The sequence below is a fragment of the Folsomia candida genome, unplaced genomic scaffold (assembly GCF_002217175.1).
Source record: "Folsomia candida strain VU population unplaced genomic scaffold, ASM221717v1 Fcan01_Sc022, whole genome shotgun sequence".
NCBI lineage: Eukaryota > Metazoa > Arthropoda > Collembola > Entomobryomorpha > Isotomidae > Folsomia > Folsomia candida.
The window spans coordinates 415,313-436,836 of NW_019091214.1; the positions used below are offsets into that span (position 1 = coordinate 415,313).

The window sequence follows — 21,524 nt, forward strand, 5'->3', positions numbered from 1 at the left end:
AATTATTTTACATTACATAATTATTTTTAATTTACTACTCAGTATTAATTGGTCTTTAAAGTGGTGCGAAGTGATGGGTCTAAATTTTTACACTTTTTCCCCCTAATTTCTCGATAATACTGACTTTTTTTGCAAATTAAGTTCGAGAGAAACATATGTAGATTTGTCCAAAGTTGGACAAATATTGTCTTTTTGTGACGTTTTTAAATAGAATTTCGGTAACATTGTTCATAATAATCTCGTGATTAAATAGTTTACAAACTAGAAATTCTTAGCCAAACTAGACGAATATTTTTGCAATATGTATGTAATTGGCACATGCAATAATTACAATACGTTCCAATTACAGGTATGAGTATCATGCATAATTAATTAACTAACTACTTCACTATATAACTTCAATGATTAGCAACAATTAAGGGTATTATGTGTTTAGATCATCAATTACTCACTATTTTGGATTTTTAAGCGCGTACTTCGAAAAACTAGACACCGTTTCATTAAATTATCACTATAATTAACAGTCTGTCGGGAAACATGTAAGTAATTAGCTTAACTAAGAATTAATTAAACACCTTCGACTCATCCCTTTCCAAAAAACACCATCCCCGAAAAAATCATGAACTCAAACTCAAACCCTTCCAAAATCACGACCCAATTTTTACATAATTCCGAAAAACAAACAAAATTTCAACTCGTTCATAATCTCCTCGCCCACAAAGTTACCTTACAACAACATCAACGACACTATATTTACACACGATCAACATCAAGATAGATCAACACCGAGATAAGAGAACAACGAGAACGACAATGACACCAAAAACGGGACAACTTTTATCTCAGAGAGGTGAAAGGATTAGATGGATTTCTGACTCCTCATAAAATCGGCAAATTTCCAAAAATTTCCACAATTTTACACAGATTACGATGCAAAATCTGTAAAATTCGTAAACTGACAAACATTTCGTTACACAGATCACGATGACACATCAGGTGTTACAAATCTATCATAAATCCCACCCTTTCTTCCTCCCTTCGAAATTTTACAATTTACATAACTTTTTTGTCTACTACTCGATTTTACAACACAAAAAATCCTCATTAAATAATTATTGCTACCTTACACGTTTTCTTCTACCTGTGTTACCCACCCCGTCGAAACTCCGGTTTTTTTATTCACCGAAGCTCTCCAGGATGGAGGAAGAATTAAATAATGATTGGTTCAGGCCGGACGTCGTCATGCGGATGTTGGTCGGGTCGAAGGTGTTGGAGGACATGCGCCTCTGCTGAAGCGTGAGGGGTTGAGACAAACGGAAATCTTTAAAGTGATAATATTCATTGAAGTCGAGGCGGAACGAGAGACATTGCAGGGTCAAGTCGGGTTGGCGATTTAGCACGAGCAGGAAAGATCGCACGAGGTCTTGCGTCGTTGTGTGGAGCGTTTCTATCTTGCCTTTCGCGTGGCGGATGTAGGATGTGAAGAATTCTTTGGTTTGCGAGATGGGGTCGGACGAGGTGAGGGTGTTTTTTCGGTGGGCGAGTTCCTTCTCCACTTCTGATTCAAAGTCAGAGAGGAACGATTTCAGTTCGTGGACAGAGTCGAAAATTCCACGGAGTTGGTTGAGCAACTCGCGGTTTTTTAAGTCGAGAAGGGATCGAGACGTGATGGCTTCGAGGAAGCGGTGGTGAGCGGAAATGATTTCGTCGAGATCAACAGACCGGGAAACCTAAGGGGACAAATAAGTAGAGTAAGTCTCATGGCAAAAAATGTGACATTTTTAATTAAATGTGGCATTTTATTATTTTTAAATGTGGTCACCACCTCCTCCATCAATCTGTCCCATGCACACTCGGTCGCCTCGAACATGATATAATATTGCGTTTGGTGGACAAAATGGATCATTTCTGAGATTAAGAGCTGCGAACGGTGAAGAACTGGACCCAATTCTGGAAATATATATCAAAGTTTTTATAAAATTTCATGAAAAAGTGTTCCAAAAATCTTACCCGGAATCACCCTTTGAAACTTGAACAGGGCGGTTTGATCTTTCCACAATGTACTTAGAATCATCTCGATCCTCTTAAATCGCCATAACGCGTTGAACAATTGATTATAACGGATCATGTCGTCCTCCGTGAGAACCGTACCGATCGGACCGTGCACTTTGTAATCGAGGCAAAACACGTCCCAACCAAGGTCACGATCGTTCACGGGTAAAATCCGGGTATCAAGGCGACACAGGATTTCCTCCGGTTCGAACTGTGCGTTCGTCGCGCGAACGGCGGATTCCAGAATGGCGGAGATGTTATGCGTGTACAGCTTGTTGGCAGGTTTTTGCAGCTCCTCTCTAAAAAATACATTTTTTAAAATCAAATTGCACTAAATTTACGAAAATATGTATGCAAAAAAATACTTACTGCACAAGTTCGAGCAAATGTTGGATAAAATCTCCTTGACCGAGGAGCAAGTAGTGTTTTAACGCTTTTAAATGATCGATCAGCTTGGATTCATTGATTAAAACTTCTAAAACCATTTTAGACGTGGTCTTGTACGCTTTCTCGATCACGGTGGTTAACACTTTGTCGTCCTCGGTGAACATGCAGTCGACTAAAAAATCCACCAATTTTAAATTAAACGCAAATCATTATAAAAATACACCCAAACCGCTAACCTGGGTTATCCGCGAGCCACTCTTTTATCCGTCCACGCCCCTCATAACCTTGATTATGATGACAAATATCTTTCAAAAAGTTGATGTTTTTTCCCGTCGCCAAAACGCGTTCGGCCTGCTTGATCGAGATAAACGAAGGGAGCATGGAAGATCTGAAAAAAGTGAATTGCATTTTAAATGAAATCGGAATTTTTCAAATTTTGTGTGCAAATTTCCTCAATTTTGAACCATTTACAAATTCCTGGCTCACCGAATGTGATACTTTGCGTGCCACAAGCGCTCCTTTTTGCAGGAGATGTCCGCCTCGATGAAAAATTCTCCGTAGGGATCTTCCAACTCGCCGTAGAGGATCCACTGGCATAACATCAAGTAGAGGGGTTTTGCCGTTGTGGAGAGGAGTGACTTCGTCACGGCGCGAATCATGGGGTCACCGTGGTGAGAATATTTATAGAGCATGGAACACAGCTCGCCGCCTTTGAAGGATTCACAAGTCGTGATGATCGAGGAGAGGGCGTCGAGACGGGGGCGAATGTCCCACATCCAGACGGTCAGTTTTAAAAGGGTCATCTCTTCCCCGGGGGAGGTTAACGGAAGCTGCTCGCTAAGAGGGGTGTCAGCTATGATTGTGGTTTGTTGGACCTGGGAGAAAAATTAGAACATAATTAACATCAAATTTACGTTTCTTTAAATCTAGTAAAAAACCAATTTGTTACAAAAACTTTGCAATTGAGACCTCGAAAATAATTATCGGAAGAAAAATAGACAATCAAACGTAAAGAAAATCTAAAAGAATTTCAAAATTTTCTAAAAAGACAAGTAGTTGCAAATGTGAAGAACGTTTATGGGCGAAATTGTTAAAAATTAATTTGGCGACCCACCTGTCCTTGCACGATGGCGAGGAGACGATAATATTCTTGGAGTTCGATGTCCAACGCATGTTTCAAGCCTTGTGCCATAAGTCCCACCCTCGCAGTGTCGCAATAGGTGCGAATTTGTTTGTAAAAGTAGCCCAGTTCGGCGAGGCGGAGGGCTTGGAGGCGAGATCCGGGATGGATCGGTTTCTGGATAATCAAATTAAATCAATTGAACGATAAGGTAATCAATGCTTATTTATCTACACTGGGATATTCTGACTGCTACCTTTGCAGCAACGTTGAAATTTCCTTTCGCATCACATTTAATCATGGCACCGTCAATCCCTTGGAAGACGAAGATTAGATCACGGATCAAATCTTTCTCAATTTGTCGGGGCGACAGATCTACAAAATTATTGTAAAATATTAATTAACTTGAAATTTTTCGCAAAATTGGATCAAGTCACCACAAATTAATTATTAACTGCCCACTTACACAATCCTCCACCACCACCACTCGTGCGAGGATGTCCATTCATTTTATTAACAGGGGCGGCATCATTTTTACCAAATAAATGCAGCTCACTTCGTCCCCCTCTTCCGTTCCCCATCGAGATCGACTGGGTCATTCCACCTCCACCACTACTTCCACTAACAAACGGTCTACGACCTCCTCCTCCTTGGTGATCGACAGGAAACGCGATAACTTTACTGGGCAAAAGGCTACCCCCATTGTTCAGAAGTTTCTCCATGTTATTATTGTTATTCGCTCCATAGCCGCTGTCCGTCATAGGATGTCCTGCTGGACGCGTCGACGTCGACGACGGTGGCGACGTCAAAGAGGGCACGTTGCTCACGCTGCGATGAATTTTATCACTCATTGCACGATCCGATACGAATGAAAAGGTCGGCATGGGGGTGAACCCGTCGAATTCGAGGTTACTGTTGGGGTCGGATTGTTGTCGAGGCGTCATGAGGGGAGGTTGACCTCTGGCTGCGCGTCTTGCTTGTATCGCTGCACGGGTTGGTTCCTTATCAAAGAGGTCGAAAAAGAGGGTGATCATGGCTTCACGATTTTTGAGGAGGGGGATTCCTCTCAGTTTTTGGGACAGTTCGAGAAACCGTTTCGACTCGACGGCACGATCTTGATGGATCAAGTGGAGTTTGAGCTTTTCTATTAATCTGGTCTCATTCTGGGTGTTAGTAGGTTCAGAGGTGTAGGTCAGGGAGGAGACGACCTCGCAGAGATCACGGTCCCCAATTACTGGAAGAGATAAGTAATTAAATTAATTAATAATTTGATTAGACTTTTGTGACGATAGAAAGTAACATAGAAAGTAAATTACAATTTTGTCATTTCATAAAAATTGTAATTAGAATTTGTAAATTCTATAAACAGTTATCGTAATTTGGCCAAATATTCAACAAAACAATTTGTAAACAAACAAGATCAGAACATGTTAAAATCAAAATCTCTCCAAATTCTCCGTTCCCCTTCCTCTCTTCACATCATCCCCCCGTCACAATTAACCCTTTAGCAATTAACTTTAACTACAAAACAATTAAAAATCTTGCTTATTTACCTTTCCCACCCGTCAAATGTTTATAAAGTTCAGCCACCCTTCTCGCCAAGGCATCTCCACCACCACCACTCCCTCCCTGGGAGGAGATCGACGTCGCGGACGCATTACGGAGAAAACTCGAATTATTGCGGGAGGAAGTCGACGACAACGACGACTTCATGTCGAAAGTGGCGAAACAAATAAATAATAATTAAAATAATGACGAAGAAGACGAAGTTGGTGTCTCTCTCTCTCCCACCCTGACTTTTGCAACCTGCGCGGGGTGCACTGTCGGGGTAAAAAAATAACAAAAGTCGGCACTTTTTTGACACAATTTTGGTCAGTTTTTTGGAAAAAAATTAATTTCCGACCCTTCATCATGGACATCTTGACCCCCGACACGTACTGGATTGATGACCGTTGTTATAGAAGAAACCCGTCGAAAACGAGGTGTGTTGCGGCCCAGCAGAAATTTTGGAGCAGTTCGGAGAATAATTCTGCGGGGAAAAATGATAAGTTCCCGTCCTTATCTTCGTCTTCCCGACCTCCGCCAGGCCTTCAGAAACAGGGAGATACTGGAGGAAACGGTCAGAACAAACCGTACGTTGAGGAGGACGAGTATGGTTGTAAGTTTTGAATAATGGAATGGACACTTAATTTGTGAAAAGCAGTTTTTTTAATTGTTTTTTAGTTTGTGTAGGGGGCTCCGACGAGCTTGGCGACAATGATAACGAATACCTTATCGAAAATAAGGGCGATTACTTCAAGTCGATCTGCGATAATGTTCCATCCCAACTTTATGCCGTGGTTATTGGTACGAAGGGATCCACCAAGTCGAGACTTGAGAAGGAGACAAAGACTAAGATTATCGTTCCGAGGCAGAACGCTAAGGGATTTATTGGTGAAGAATAGATGACATTAATTAGGTCATAACTAACTAATGTGTGCGTACCATTCATTGCGCAGAGGTCGAAGGTCGTTCCATACTCACTGTTCGCCACGCACGTAGAAGAATTGATGAATTAATGTGGCAAACTAGGATAAAATGCGATGCGACACATTTTGCCTGTTTTCCTGTCAATAGCGCAGCAGTTATTCAGAGAATTAAGGACTTCAAGGTACAAAATTAATTAAAAAAGGGGCATATTTTAAAAATGAATTGCTCACGCAATAATTTAAAACTAGGAGGAGGTCACGTCACGCATCGCCGGGGCGGATCCTTTCCTATTTCTCGAAGCGGAAAAGTGTCACATAACGATCTGCGTTACGACCTTGTTCGACGAGAAAGAGAGAGAAAAGGCGGCCCAGGTTTTGGAGCAGGCGCAGAAGGAGATTTCCAAGTATTTTTCTGTACCAGAATGCTTACAAAATGAATTAAAAGATAACCTAAACATTGTATCTGTTTTCCAGACAACTCGGCCACACCGGAAAAATAACCGTGCATCTGAAAGAACTCGAAATCATGAATGATGATCCCACCCAGGTCGACATTGTATACGCGAAATGCCACGACAAGGGGGACGTGTTACAACAAATGGCAGATTATATTGCAAAAAAGTTCGATAAGTCGGGTAAGATAGCAATTTCTGTAGTTTTGTGCATTGCTTTGAGAAGTCATCTCATTCTTATCTCTTTTCCTCCTTAGGCTTATCGAGACAGGCTCGCGGCGACCACGTCAAGTTGCATTGCACGATGATGAATTCTCTCAAAAAAGCGGAACGCCTCATTCCAGATAAGACTGACCAATCATTCCCCTCCGAATCTGTAAAATTTTGTAAGAAAATATCCCGAAAAACTTTTGATGCCAGTCAAATTCTAAAAGTATGCTAAAAAATAAGACACAATTTTAAACCTGATTTTAATTTTCATAAATAATTCATATTTATTTACTATTAGGAATTCAAAGATTACGACTTTGGCGTCGTGGACATCACAGAGATAAAATTAGCCACGAGATTCACTTCTGGGCCGGACGGATTTTACAAGTGTTTCCGCACCATTCCACTCTAACCTAATTTGTATAGCTAATTTTCTACTTAATTTATATTTAAACTGGGTGCTAAAGAGTCACATTAAAATCTAGTTAATTCAACAAGGAAGAAATTTCCACCTTAATTTAATTGCTAATTTATACCTTAGAACTGACTCTTTTTGGTTAAAGTTTGGTCCCATTTTACGTTCAGTTTTACACTGAATGTTAGATTTTAAAATGTCGGAAAATTTAAGGTCCTCAAAATCTATGGGATTATTTTTCAGAAACTTATTTTACTTAATTTTTGTCTTCTATTTTTCCTCGGTACAATCTTCGTCCCCTCGAAATGTACAATTTTTCCCTCAATCAATAATTTCCCCCGAGCAAAGTGTCACCGAATCGATGTCGACCAACGTAACAAAATACGACACCGAATACGTCACATTTCTCCAAGAAGAAAACCATCACCCTTCTTCACGACAAAAACGGTACGTGTATCTCAACGTACAGTCAAATTTGGATGTCGGGTTCCTCTGCGTTATCCCCATCACGATAGTGCTCCCACAGATGAGCAATCTCTTCAATAAGTGGCGACGGAGGAGGAGCAAGCGGTCATCGCCACAATCTGACGACGAACCCCTTTTCGAAGACGACGATCCCCTCGTACAAAAACACTTGGACAAAATTTCAGCTTATTTCGAACTCTTGGACGTAAGTGAATCAGAAATTTTGAGTTTGAAAATCTGGCTGATGCTGATTTTAAAAATTTTTTCGGCAGATTTCCGAGCATACCTGCCAACTCCGCGCAATCTGTGAGTTTTCCTCCGATCCGTCCACCTTTTACCCGGTATCGGACATGATCATAAATCATTTACAAATTCCATCCCCTCCTCAAAAAAATGGAACAACTTTATACAAAACCTTTACCACTGCGTCCGACACTGGAATGAATCTCGGCCGAAGAGGGTGTTCCTCAAAGTACGGGAATAAATGCAAATATCCAGCCGATAAATTATTGAGCATGAATTTCCTCCGGGTCTGGAAAGGACTCAGGACTCAATTCGGCCTGGGTATCAGGGACGACTACGAATTATGAAAAAATTAACTGGCAAATTACCTCAATAATTTTTTTTATTCATTTTTTTTACAAGATATAATTACTCAATAATTAATTAGTGTAAATCCTTCGTTACAAATTAATACGATAACCTCATCTTGTTCGTGCATCCATATACATATTTATCCCTTATCGCCGGCGTCAAATTCATAACTATTTATTTTCAAAAATTTCAAAAATTCTGTACAATTGACCCTTAACCACAACCTCGTCTTAAAATTCCGTTAATCTTCCTTATCATCGTCTTACTTATCGCCGAAATCATGCATAATTTTGAAAATTCATCATCCCAAAAATACCGTCATCTTTTCATGTAAATCTATATCTGCATATGCATGTGTGGCACGGTGCAATGCCACGTTGTCACTCGGTCATCATTACCAATTTACTAACTTTTTTAGCAACCCCTCATCTCATCTTTGTTATTATAAACCAATTCGCAATCCAAATTCTAATCCACACAATGCTTAACTTTTAACGCCCCCGTAGCAGAAAAGAACCGGTTGTGTCTACGTCACACTCTTTTTTCGTCCAGGGTGACACTTCTTTTTCATGATTGGCGTCATTTCGCCATCAAATTTATTTCCAATCCTGATCATAAATTTAGTTCTGGTTGAAAACATTTGATTTAATTTTTTTTTTCAAAATTTTTGACCTGATTTTACCTAATTTTTTAAAAATTAAGCCATTTAACCCTTTCATTTACGACACCCTGTCAAATCACCACCACCACCACCGTAAACCAACCAACCAACCACGTCCACAATCCAAAAACTTTCTCCGTCTTTTGGTTGAAGTCCTCTGTGTGAGTAGTCAGTCGTCTCTCAGCTCTCGTTTTTAATTTTCATAAATTTTACGAGAAATTTTGAAAAGTAAGAATTCATAATGGGTGCCCAACAGAGGATGAAAGTGGCGAACGAGAAGGCCAAGAAAGCGCTCGAGTTGAGGGGAAATGTACCAAAGTCGACGGTAAATAAAAATAAAAATACTGGTCTTTTTTTTCTAGATGGAATTTCAAATTTTTATTTGTTTTTATTTTGATAACAGCGCGCCACCGAAGATAAGTACCCCGTCGCTCCCTGGCTCATGGGTCTTTTCCTTTTCGTCGTGTGCGGATCTGGTAAGGAGAAATTTAGATTTTGAAATGAAAAAGAGAATGGAATTTTGAAAGTTGAAAAATTTGAAAGTCTTGTTTGTTTGAGTGATGTGGAAAAAAATCTATTTTTAAATCAGAAAAGGGTCAGATTTTGGTGAAAGTAACGGTTAAATGATTTATATTTTTAGATTGTTAGATAGAAGAGGGAAGATTTTGTCCATATGGTAGATTTTTGTGATGTGATAATTAATTACGATGTACAATTTGGACTTCAAACTTTTAGTTATGGATGGGTTGCTAATTATTCTCACGTTTTTAATTTAGTATCTTTGATCTTTTACAAGTTAAGTTTACTTCTTGATGCTAAATTTTCCAAATTTTTACAAAAATAGACTCATTTAATTCACCAATCACTAGATGAACTTTTCTCTAAAAAATAGATAATTGTATCTGCTGAAAATGACCATTTCTAATTAATTATGAAACTAATTGCATGAACATTTTTCCTTCCTTTAAAAATAGCCGTTTTCCAAATCATCCAATCCATCCGCATGGGATAAACTAAAGAAGAACACAAAACCTGGACATTCTAAAAATTCCTCAAAAATCTCTCTCATCACAACTTCCATTTCTACGATTTCAAAAAGAACAAAAATTCTTCTAACGATTCCACCAACCAAGCAAATTCAAAACCGAAAGAAGAAACCAAATTCGACTGAATTCATCGCATCACAAGATTAAGATTATGACGAGATAGTTTCTAAATTTTAAAAAGTTCAATTTATTTCAAAACAGTTTAATGAATTTTTCTGACTGGAATTTTTCATCGTCTTCTAAATCACTGATTACATAAAATATTGAAATTAATTACTGATTACTTTGTAAGAAAATAAATGCCAGTCGAGTGACGAGTCAGGAAAGAAAAGAATTCCATTCTTCTCGAGTAATTTCTTATTGTTTCTCTGTTTAAATACTAAACACGCAATCAATTCTACTGTGCAATTTAATACGCAAAATTTATTAATTGTACGTAAACTTACTAAATTTTGACTTAGCTGTAATTACTGTACTATAATTCTGGCCTCCACACTAAACTAAACTACTGTACCGTACTTACATACAAACATTTATTGTCAATCATTATCCCGACAGCATCGCCACCGCCACGGAGTGAGAAAAACATATAGTTAATTTAATTATTATTACTTTAATTACATAATTGCGAATATACATACATGATATTTGTTACGTTTACTTTAAGAAAATGGGGTACGATTTTTTGCCAATGTGAAAAATGTGTCGAGTTGCAGTTAAATAAATGATATGATAAAAGGGTTATATATATGAATATATATTGAGTAAATAAATATTGCGAAAAATTATATCAAAGAATATTCGGTTATATTTAATCTGCATCTGCAAAAACCACAAACATGAGATCCGATGCGCAATTCGTGAGTGATGGGATGAGTGATGTGCAAAAAATAATGGAAAGTTTTATTCAGCCAACAGAGGAGATAAATATTATATTCGCAATAATGACCATAATTTAACCCTAATTCAGCATCAAGGTTGAATTAAATTCGCATGCATCTCGAATGTGTCATTCATTTCATTGTGCAGTTTAATCAATACGTAAATTCGCGTAATATTTGCAGAAAAACATGCAACATAATAGTTCGATGTTATGCAAAATATGGGGAATTTTACCACGGTTTTAAAACGAAATGTGTATGAAATATCTGACCAATAAATTTTTTGTAACTTTGTTTAATTTGTCTACTATTGACGCCGACTTTATTTTTGTTAATTTGCAAAAATATTTAATTATAATTCAGATACAGTTAGTTTGTCATTCAAATTGAATTGAATTTATTTTAGTAAGTGTATTATAATATTCTGATGTAAGTGTTATATCGAGATTTTCAAAATTTTGATTACTGATTAATTATGATTACTGATATGATATTGATCTCATTGTAACAACAATTCCGAAAAGTTTTTGCACAAAAAACTTCTACCAAATTGTTTTAATTAAATGTCAATTTGAGTAAAAATTATTACACAATCATTTGTAATTAAATGTCAATTTGAGTAAAAATTATTACACAATCATTTGTAATAAATGTATATTCAATGAATAACTGGAATTTCCAGACTGAAAAGTTTCCCAATATTCTAAATTCACGATAATTTTCAAAAAATATGAGAGTGTAAAAATAAAAATCTATATAAAATGAAAACTGAACTTAAAATAACGCATTGTGCAAATTAAAAATAATAGGAATCTTAAAATGTGCATGAAATTTTGGCCATGAAATTTAAATTTACCTTAAAATTTGGTATCTGACAAATTTTCTGTAACTTTGTTTATTTGTCTATTATCCACGCCGGACTTTATTTTTTATGAATTTATCAATGTCGAATTATAATCTAGATTCCCTTATGTTTTGATACAAGAATTTAATTGAATTTGTTTGTTTCACTTTTAGTGTCAAGATTTTTTTTCCCAAAACGGTGTTACGCAGAAAATTTCTACCAATTTGTTTTACTAGATGCCGATTTAAGTATATATTACTATGTGATGTAGTTAAATATGCATGAGGTGAGTTTTTGGTGTAATACAATCTTCCATAATAAATGTTGTTCAATAAATATCTGGACTGTGAAGGGAAAAAGTTGCTTATAAAATTGGGGATAAATAAAAAAAAACGATTAGGAAAGTGGAATAAAATCTCCATCCATCCATCAAAATGAAAACTAAAATGTAAAAATAACTACTAAACATTATGATAAACAACGTTTTTTATGCAAAAATAACGAACCGTATGCAAAAAATAAATGACCTTATCAATTTAATGACTATAATTACATATGCAAAGTTGAATCCGAATATACTATATGCTCAAAGATTACTCCGTATATGCAAATAATTCTTAACAACACCATTATTATAGGATCACAACGGTTCAAAATCGGTTAATTTATTTTCAAGGTTTCAATCTCAAATCGTATTTTAATCAAACAACTGTCCGCTGATTAAAAATCCTTAATAAATAAATCCATAAATAAATAAATAAACTTTAACCATTCTAATTAATTACAATAATTGATCATATTTTTAACCCAACTTAATATTTTACCATCATCAACTAAATCACTTTCTTCTTCTTACACAACCAACCACTGACTAACTTGACTCAGAAATTATGTAATTTAATTTCCAGTTTTTTCTTCTCCAAACAATTTCTAAAATTCAGCTCATTTTTGAAAAATAGTTTTTGCATTAAAGTTAAGTAAACTTTATTTATAGGTACAATTTTTAGTCCGTTTTTTCCAAACATTAAACACGACATGTAGAGATTTTAAATTAATTACACGTTTTTTTTATACCTAAAATTTTCTAATTGTTGTCCCATTTTCAAATTTGAACTCTGATTTTTCTCCACCAAAATTTCAAGATGTTTTTTTTATTTACAATTTCATATTTTGATAAAAAGTTTTTTCGCTTTTCGAGTCAAATTGGGCGACTTAATTTTAACCAACGTTTCTTAATTTGACAGAAATTTTCCTCATCCCCCCAACTTTTCAGAAAGACGTACAAAAATTATAAAATTACGGAATATTTTTTTAAATACTGGTAAAAAATTTTGTTTGAAATTTCATAAATGTATTTTCTGATGTTTTTCCTACAATTTAGTAGCTAGCTGCGCGTTATTATTCTTTTTTTGATAAGCAGAGCGTTTAAAATTGCATTGTTTCGTGTGTGACTTGGACTTGGCGAAAAACTAAATAAATGCAATTTAAAAATTAATTAGAGTTAATTAACTGACTATTAACTAAAATTCAGTCCATTTTTAGTCTATTTAGTTTGCGAAATGATTAATTAATCAGAGAGCGTCCATAAATCACGTGATCGATCATAGGGGGGGAGGGGTCCGAAATTTGTCACGTTCTATCACCGGGGGGCGGTGGTAATGGTCGGCAGTCACGTGACATACCACGAAAAGTCTTTCTTTTAATTTTGGATGTAAATAAACTTGACACATAATATGTATTTAAATACTTAATCGTTAACCTCTTTTTATCTTAAATTCGTAATACGGCGTATTTTTAAATTTTGATTGACAATCTTGGGTCTGGTTTATATATATATATATCACTATTCCAAGTTTCATTGCACATTCATAGAACTCTCATTATTCTTTCAGATTATAAGTGTATACAGTTGTCCTTAAGATGTCATGAATTTTAAATTAAACTCTAAGCAAAGTGGTAGCAAAACCTAGAAATTTATTGCTACCAAGCCATGGTAGCTGCTCTCATTACGCTCTCGTTTAAAATTTAATTTAACTGCGGATTTGAAAAGGCCCAGGAATATCATTATTGGATTATTTTGTGCCATGTGTTGTCCTGTCGGAAATAGGTCAGTTTGGTGAAAAAACTTTTTGCGAAAAAAAATTCGCCACAAAAAATCACACTTGGCGAGAAATAGGTTTCATGCGTTTTACATTACTTTAGGTTTAATGTGTATCCTGTCACGTGACCGCGGGGGGGGGGGGTAATGAATTTATCACCATTGGTCACCAAGGGGGGGGAGGGGGTCAAAATTGTCCGAAAATCGATCACGTGATTTATGGACGCTCCCTCAGTGTTTTTTCCCTATTTTGCAAAATAATTAAAGAACAAATTAATTAATTAAATAGTTCTGTAGGAGAACTAGAGAATGGTTAAAGTAGAAGTAGCACCTTAATTTACGTAACAATAATTAGCATATTTAATTTTAATGATCGATCAACATGAGACCAAAAATTACATTAATAATTTTTTGCAAATTTGCTATTTTTTACAACAGTTTTTACATTTTTACAATTTTTGCATTTCTACACTTCTTAAAAGTATTGTAAGTTATCGTTACGTTTTAAATGTACAGCTTATCCTGCGAGCTTATCATCGTTATGTATTTACCTTATCTGCTCCATAATCTCACCTTTTTGTGTTATCAATCTCGAACAGTAACAATTTTCCATCGATCCATCATAAACGGCTTATCTGTAATTTTGCAGCTGCGTAAATTTGTCTGACTTATATTACACAAAATCCAATCAGATTTGCGAAATTTGTGCAAAATCTGATCTATTTATGTTTAATCTCCAGTTTTGGATTTGGAACCATTATCTTCTTAATATCGCACCTTTTACGAAATACTTCTTTTTTGCACTCTTAATAAATCTAGGCAAAAATTTGGACTATCGAAAATCCGATTTTGTCCAGATTTATTAATCAATTCATTTCTAATGACGCTATAAAAAAGGAATTTCGATGGACACCGAGCCCGTGTGTCATCTATCAAAAGTCCTTTTTCTTTTTCATTCCAGCGATTTTCGAAAATTTTCTGTAATTTTAAAATCTAAAATGTCACGATTTCTTACAAATTTTCAATACAATACTGCGCAGGTAATGGTCACGTCAACTTTGTAAACTGTGTAAATTTATGCTGCAAATTTTTGCAAATCGGGAGTTTTGTTTCTGCAATTATTTTGAACAAAAAATGCATCTCATGATTTTATGTCTGCAATTTTTGCGCAGTTTACACAGTTTTCCGTAAAACAATTGACTCAATCCAGATTTTCCTGTTAGTTTAAAGCGCTTCATTTCTAAATACATGATTTGAGGTTTGACACAAGATTTCTAATTTCAAATTTTTCGCCTAAACTCTTATTGTCCACGAAAAGATACTGATTAATTAATTAATTAGTTAACGATTTCATTAAATTAATTATAGCCGCCGTTTTGATGAAAATGGTGATAAATAGATACCATCTTAATTCATTAGTTATTAATTATTTACCTGAGATTGATTAAATGCTAAACATGTATTTATCCAAAATTATAGTCACGACACGAATTTTTTAGTTGCATAATTATGTAAATATTTAGCCTAACATTTAACATTTAAGAGTATTATGAACTGGTTTTTGGTTGCTGATATCCGATGGTAAATATGTGTGACACGATTTTTTTCCGATTTTAATATCCTTCTCAGAGTACTCATTAGGTAAAATTCTGACTAAAAAATTTGCGAAATCCTGGCAAAATTTTAACTTCCCAGTGTTCTTGCTAAATGCCAAAGCTATCAAATTCCCAGTTGTTATTAAGACAATTCACCCGAATGTTTGTAACGCAGTAAAATTTGTGAAATTAGACTTTTGCAAAAAAATATGCTACACAAATTTTAACAAAATAGCGACGCTAATTTGATGTGTATTTAATTTCGCTTCGTAACCTTTGCAAATTTATACATAAACGGAAAGATTTTTTCAAATTTTGATTATTACAAAGTTTCCACAGATCAGCGTGAATGATTTTTTTCAAAATTAAGAGAAAATAGACACCATTTAATTTCATATACTCGATACCGCTAATTTGTAATTTTCCGAAATTTACTGCGTTACAAACATCCACGTTAATTGCGAGTTCCTCTAGCTTTTTTCCATGACTGATTAATAACAAACCCAAAATTACCATCGATTCATGTCCAACTTTGTAAACTAACTATGCAAATTGCTAGTTATACATACACTTTTGTTTCGTAATACTTGTTCTTTTTTATCCTAATAAGAATTCAAGCTGCTTCTCCCCATGGTTTAACTTTTAATGTACAAGTTAGAGATACATATATAATTATAATATTTACATAGTTTAGACCTCTCACAAGTTGCGAATTTTTTCGCAAACAATTCTGCCAAGCCAAACTTTCGTCATTTATTGATAGCTAATGCTGCCTTGCCGTGGCCCCTGTCTTCGAGTATGTACTTCAATCAGTCAACTTTTTTTCGAAATTTGAAATCCAACCCGTTTTCCAAGTCTTATCAAAAAGCCACACCTTTCCATTTTCATAATTTCCGTTCATTTCTTATCTACTATTTGTGACGATGAGTTAATTAATATCATAATTAATTAGTAATATCGTAAGCTAATATTTCCCAGAGACAAGACCACTGCGCAGACCAGAGAGTAAATATTTAGATCGTTATTAACCAACCAACCAACTTAATCTCACGTGTGACTAATAAATAAATGTAAAATAGTAAATTTTTTAATGAGACGATTCACTCGGATGTTTGTAAACTGTGCAAAAATAATTTTGCAATTTTGTAACTTTTTTTACAAGTCAAAGAGACGCCCTCGAATCGAACGGTTTAAGTTTACAAGAGATTTCTAATCTTGTTCAAGTTCCTAATTTTTTGCACAAGTGCAAAACTGTGCAAACTTAATAAATTTTGGAATTTTTAATTATTGAAAAATACTCGTCGAACTATGCTTTTACAAGAGATTTGTAACCTGATTTTGCATCCTAATTTTTTACACCTTTTCTACAAAATTGTGGAAAAACTTGTTCGTAAGCTGGGTGAATTTTGTATACTTTTACAATTTTAATCGTAAGACACGCCATCAAATTGAAAAAATTTCCAGATTTTAAATTTACAAACATCCTCCCGAATCGGCTCACTAATTTACAACCAACTCAAAACAGAGATCCTTTAAAGAAGAGAAAAATGCTAAAACGACAACAATTCACGATTTACAACACTGACAGGTAAATTTCATTTCGTTCCAAAATCCAACAGTATTGCTGCACATTTTCCATCAAAATTTCAGGTAATCAAGTTTCTAAAACAGAAAAATTAGTACAAAATATCAGATTTTTCCTTTCCTTACGTACGAGCAAAACAGACTTTTCCAGTTTCGTTTCTTTCTTTTCTTCGGTAACGTGTGAATTACGAGTTGCTTTCCATGTATGTAAATTAATTACGAGACGAGACGACAATGAGAGATTAATGACTAATGAGTAATTAATGAACAATTAATTAACTAACTGTAAACCAACCTCTCCTCCTCCTTCTCTGATCAGTCGTGACTAGAATCACGACAGTCAAACGTCCACACCCCTCCTCCCACCCGCATTTGGTGGGCCGTTTCACTGTCGTAATTCTACTCACGACTTTTAAATTAACATTTCATTCCATCCTCGAAAACCCAAATTCCTAACTTTTTTGTTCCGCTAATTACCAACTTAAATTTCCCAAATTTTGGGAAATGGTTAACTATATATTACTAATAATTAATTAATTATCCATTATTAGTGAATAGAACGATTAACAGATTACAAGAATGCAAATAGAAGTTATGAGAATTTTAACAATTAGGAATTGTTAAATGTGTAATTGTCAGTTAATTACATACACAGTTTACAAGAATACAGAAGTAGATTACACCGTTAATTATGATACTGACTAATTTGTAACACGTTATTTTTTGAAGTTGGAACACTGCGTATCTAATTTTACACCAATTAATTTTTGTTTTCACACCGAACACCAATTCGTACTCTTTTTGTGCTCTATTTCATAATAAGGAAAGTTTTTTTAGGAAATCATAAAAAGTGGAAATGTGACAGGAAATGATACTACAGTTTCATTTTTTATTTCTCTAGTCGTCGTCTTCCTCCTCGTGCAGAATGATGGGTGGGATGTTGTTCGGGAGGCGGTTGAGATCTACGGGCGGCGGCGGAGATGATGGTGCCTGTTGTTGGTTATCTTGCCCGACATGGGGATCGGATTGTCCGAGTTTCTCGAGGAGGGTTAAGTACGTGTGATATCGGAGGATTTCTGACTGGAAAAACAACACCTTTTCGCGGTCCTCCTTCTTCACGTGGGCATAGGAGAGGAGGAGGAGCGGCGGAAAGGGGGGGTTGGAGGTGGAGGTTGATGAGAATGGGGGTGGTGGAGGTGGCGGTAGACTACTGGCGCCGGCTGGTTGATCGCTAGAGGAGGAGACCTTTCCTTTCCCTTTCTTCGGTGGGGGGACCTCCTGGGAATAAAATAGGGGGAATTTTTTAGTATGGATAATTTTTGCATAGATTTTTACGATAAAGATAAAATCGTTAGAGGAAAAAGTGTAGTTGAAAAATTCAAATATGAAAACATTCTAAATCTATTCGAAAGTCAATGTGAAAAATTGGCAAACAATTTGCACATGCAAACAAAGTCTTAATTGGGGTGACCTAAAAAAGATCAATTTATAATTAATTGCTTAATTTTTGTACACGTTTTTTTTGCACAAATATGCAAACTTCTTGCAGGGACAAGTACGTCTTAAAATTCGAACATTAAAACATCACAAGTCTAACAATTCGAAACTCATTTTTTCAAAACTGAAACTACTTGAAAATTCCAAAATCCAAATCTCCCCAGTTTAAAAAACCTACTCCAAGCAACTTTGCGGGGCCTTTTAACATGGCATTAATACCATCTTGGTAGTTAATGGCAACACATTTGGGTAGAAATGACCGGCCAACCACTTGACCGATCATGCTCATCTCCGAACTCATCCTTACTTTTGACCCGAAGATGAAGCATGCAAAATTTCAACTCGATAGCTTTTGTATAAAGAGAGTTATCGTGCCTACAGACGGACGGACATCTTGACAAATCTATAAGGCCATCTTAAAAGGCCTAAAAACTAGGTAATTTACAGAGTAATTTGTTCCTAACTTATCTTTTCATTAGTTGTAGTGCATTTTTAATACATACCTTAACCGGTGGGGTGTAAAATCCCAACTGTTTTTCCCAATGCTGCTGCGCCCTCAGGTGTGTCGCGACCTGCTCGTCGCGACACAACGCAGTGATACAACTTGGCAGAAGAGGTTTCTGAAAACGGCCCGTCGAAGAGATTGGTGCTTCGAGAGCGGGAGCGGAAAATCTGGCCGAATTCCAATTCAGCAGTTCGACCCAGGAGGTCAGTTCGCGGGGGTCGGAGGCCTGCAGAAGAAATTGAGAGCTGTCCGCGAGAACGAGGCGGAGAACATTTTTCCTTTTTCGGTAGTCAGACGCGGGGGAGGCGAAAGCGTGGTGGAGCTTGATTTGGTACGTGGGAACGGAACAGTTTCCCTCATCGGCGAGAAGGAGGAGGACGAGTTCCTTCAAGCGACAGAAGAATATCTTCCAGGAACGTTTGCCGAACGGGGCTGAGGAAAAAAGAGACGACAAATTAGCATAAAATACAGGACAAGTTATACCCAAAAGATATCAAAATCTCCCCCCAAAAACGTAACGAAAAATATGGAAAACATGTTCAAAATGAAAACGAATTGACGACTTAAAATTGCAAAAATTTTGGAAAACTTGGTAAAATTAGTCCAAATAATTTTTTCTGCCTTACTCTTCTTTCCCCCAAGCTCATGGGTTGACTTCCTCATGAGGTAGCCCGTCCTGTAATCCATACTTTTCGTAAGATCAGTCACACTTGCACTGGCTGCGGCTTGATCCTCCAAACCCATTCGGGCTCCACGATTAGCTGGGTTGACAACCGCGTCGTCGATATCACTAAAAAAAGCCACACAATGCATATAATTAAATAAAAACTTGACAAATTTCCAAAGTTTTACTACAACAATTCACTCGGACGAATTTTCCTTGAAACAAGAGAACTTTCACAGTTTACAACAACACCTCCCGAGTGAATTGCTTATCAAACTATTTTCGCCATGTCGCGATAATTTGGTACAATATTTGCCAAATTATTATTCTTACCCTGGGGACACAAGGGGCTTCTTGCGGACGGAGATGTACAATAGTTTTAGCGTTTCTTTATTAAAATTTTTCCCGTCGTTGAGACCAGAAAGATTTTCAATGAATTGGGGACACGTCATGCGTTCTTTATTGGCACCGGCATAAAGGTCCGTGTTGAGCAACATTATCGCGCACGTGATCGTGTGGACGGCATCCGGCGACGAGAACTGCAAGCCCGGATTGTTCTCGAGATAACGAAGGGCAAAGTACGACAGGACCCGTTCGCGTTCCTGAGTCTCGCCTGAAAAAAAAAAAAATCAAAACCAAATTAAAATTGAAAAAAAATCTGATTTTCACTTTCCCAAAATATTTGAGAAATTGGGAACACAATTTTACGAACGAACATTCAAAGCAACAAATACACAATTTTTTCGTTTGACAAATTTATAAAAATGGTACAATTTTTTTCCAAAACAAAGCCAGACTTCCCAAAATATGAGAAATTTCCAAAATCACGACATTCAAAGCTACAATTTGTCAACTTTTTGTTGCGTACAAGATTCACAATTTTTACAAGAACTTTAAAAAATGTCTCAATTTCTCGCCTAAAGTAACGCAATTTTCCAACACACCCTTTAAGGGACACGTCGCCAAGAATTTTCTCAAAGCAACGTCCACCGTTTCCCCCGTGAAGTTAAAGTTGCTCAAATATTCGATCGCGACGATACGATTGTATTCCGTATTTTTGCATAAGTGACGCCACACGTCGCCCGAGCGGAAGCCGTCGAGAGCCCAGAGCCTCTTCCCCAGGCGGATGGCGGAGGGGACATCGACCGCCTTGGTGACGGGAGGAACGCATACGGATTCTACGTCCGAAGAGTCTGATTCACCGCCGGAAATTGAGTCCGTATTGTGTCGCGCGGAGGAAGGGCCTCCCTCTTGCTGGGAGGACTGGAAGGGGTCGTTTTCTGAGTTTGTCGACGTCGTTGTGGACGATGAGGAGAGGTCTTCGTCCTCCTCGTGGAAGGAGGACGACGGGTCGCGTGGCAGGGAATTTTGGTGTTTAGTCGGTGGTGTTGCCTTGCTATTGATGGCTTGCGAGTAAGAATTCGAGTGGTGTGGACCACCGGGGGTGGTAGCGTTGGTGGTGGGGCCATGGCGAGGGGAAAAGTCGGATTCGTTGACGAGAATGTATTCCGCATATCTGAAAAAATTAGGAAAAATAATATTTAAAAATGTCCAAATATTGCAAAAATATGGTAATTTTTTTTGTATCCCCACCTATTTATGCTACCTATCCGTTTAAACGATATTCCCACCAAGGGTTGAGGTTGACTTTCAGTCAACATTAAAAATTGTGGTGAATTCTTTTTCGCAAAAAAATTCGCAAACTGTTAAAAACCCTGCCTGGCTTATTCTCTAAAATAATTGATTTCCATAATCTGAATATGTGTCTTCTTTTGATTTTATGCAAATCAATAAAAACAAACTAATCAACACTATAATTCCACGAACGAGAAGAGACAGAGATCGAAACATGTAAAAAAAAATGGGAAACAGGTCTGCCTTTAATTCCAATCAGACTGGCCAATCCACTCGCAATCTCATCTCACCGATTCTTCTCGCCCCTCATAAAACAAGTCAAAATCCATCCATTCATTTGCACCACAAATT

General features: G+C 36.6%; 3 protein-coding genes across 33 annotated transcripts in view; 1 reads left to right on the plus strand and 2 right to left on the minus strand.

Annotated features, from left to right (window-relative positions):
- Positions 1-2: 2 nt before the first annotated feature.
- On the minus strand, positions 3-5,416 carry LOC110858821 (gamma-tubulin complex component 3). Its single transcript, XM_022107709.2, has 10 exons — positions 5,113-5,416; positions 4,026-4,793; positions 3,816-3,934; positions 3,554-3,736; positions 2,926-3,314; positions 2,676-2,827; positions 2,422-2,611; positions 2,011-2,351; positions 1,826-1,950; positions 3-1,730 (listed from the first exon to the last, which is right to left on the minus strand). The coding sequence occupies exons 1-10, from the start codon at positions 5,270-5,272 to the stop codon at positions 1,176-1,178; spliced, it is 2,982 nt and encodes a 993-aa protein (XP_021963401.1). The 5' UTR covers positions 5,273-5,416; the 3' UTR covers positions 3-1,175.
- LOC110858702 (activating signal cointegrator 1 complex subunit 1) lies at positions 5,364-8,271 on the plus strand. 2 transcript variants are annotated; one of them, XM_022107554.2, is made up of 8 exons: positions 5,364-5,717; positions 5,783-5,992; positions 6,058-6,209; positions 6,277-6,431; positions 6,502-6,662; positions 6,737-6,912; positions 6,988-7,774; positions 7,842-8,271. In XM_022107554.2, exons 1-7 carry the CDS (start codon positions 5,471-5,473, stop codon positions 7,099-7,101), a joined length of 1,215 nt encoding a protein of 404 aa, XP_021963246.1. In that variant the 5' UTR covers positions 5,364-5,470; the 3' UTR covers positions 7,102-7,774; positions 7,842-8,271. The 2 variants fall into 2 exon arrangements, with proteins under 2 accessions (XP_021963246.1, XP_035714799.1); XM_035858906.1 differs by having other exon boundaries at positions 5,792-5,992.
- A 3,956-nt stretch (positions 8,272-12,227) lies between these two features.
- LOC110858669 (PH and SEC7 domain-containing protein) overlaps positions 12,228-21,524 on the minus strand; it is a 47,549-nt gene continuing 38,252 nt past the window's right edge. For 6 of the 30 annotated variants that reach the window (XM_035858886.1, XM_035858887.1, XM_035858885.1 and 3 more), the window contains 7 exons: positions 20,456-21,054; positions 19,872-20,151; positions 19,501-19,664; positions 18,873-19,306; positions 17,524-18,150; positions 14,025-14,328; positions 12,228-13,138 (listed from right to left, as the gene is read on the minus strand). In XM_035858886.1, coding sequence (XP_035714779.1) covers positions 17,770-18,150; positions 18,873-19,306; positions 19,501-19,664; positions 19,872-20,151; positions 20,456-21,054 — 1,858 coding nt within the window. In that variant the 3' untranslated portion in view covers positions 12,228-13,138; positions 14,025-14,328; positions 17,524-17,769. The other 24 variants (XM_035858893.1, XM_035858895.1, XM_035858892.1 and 21 more) reach the window with 24 other exon arrangements.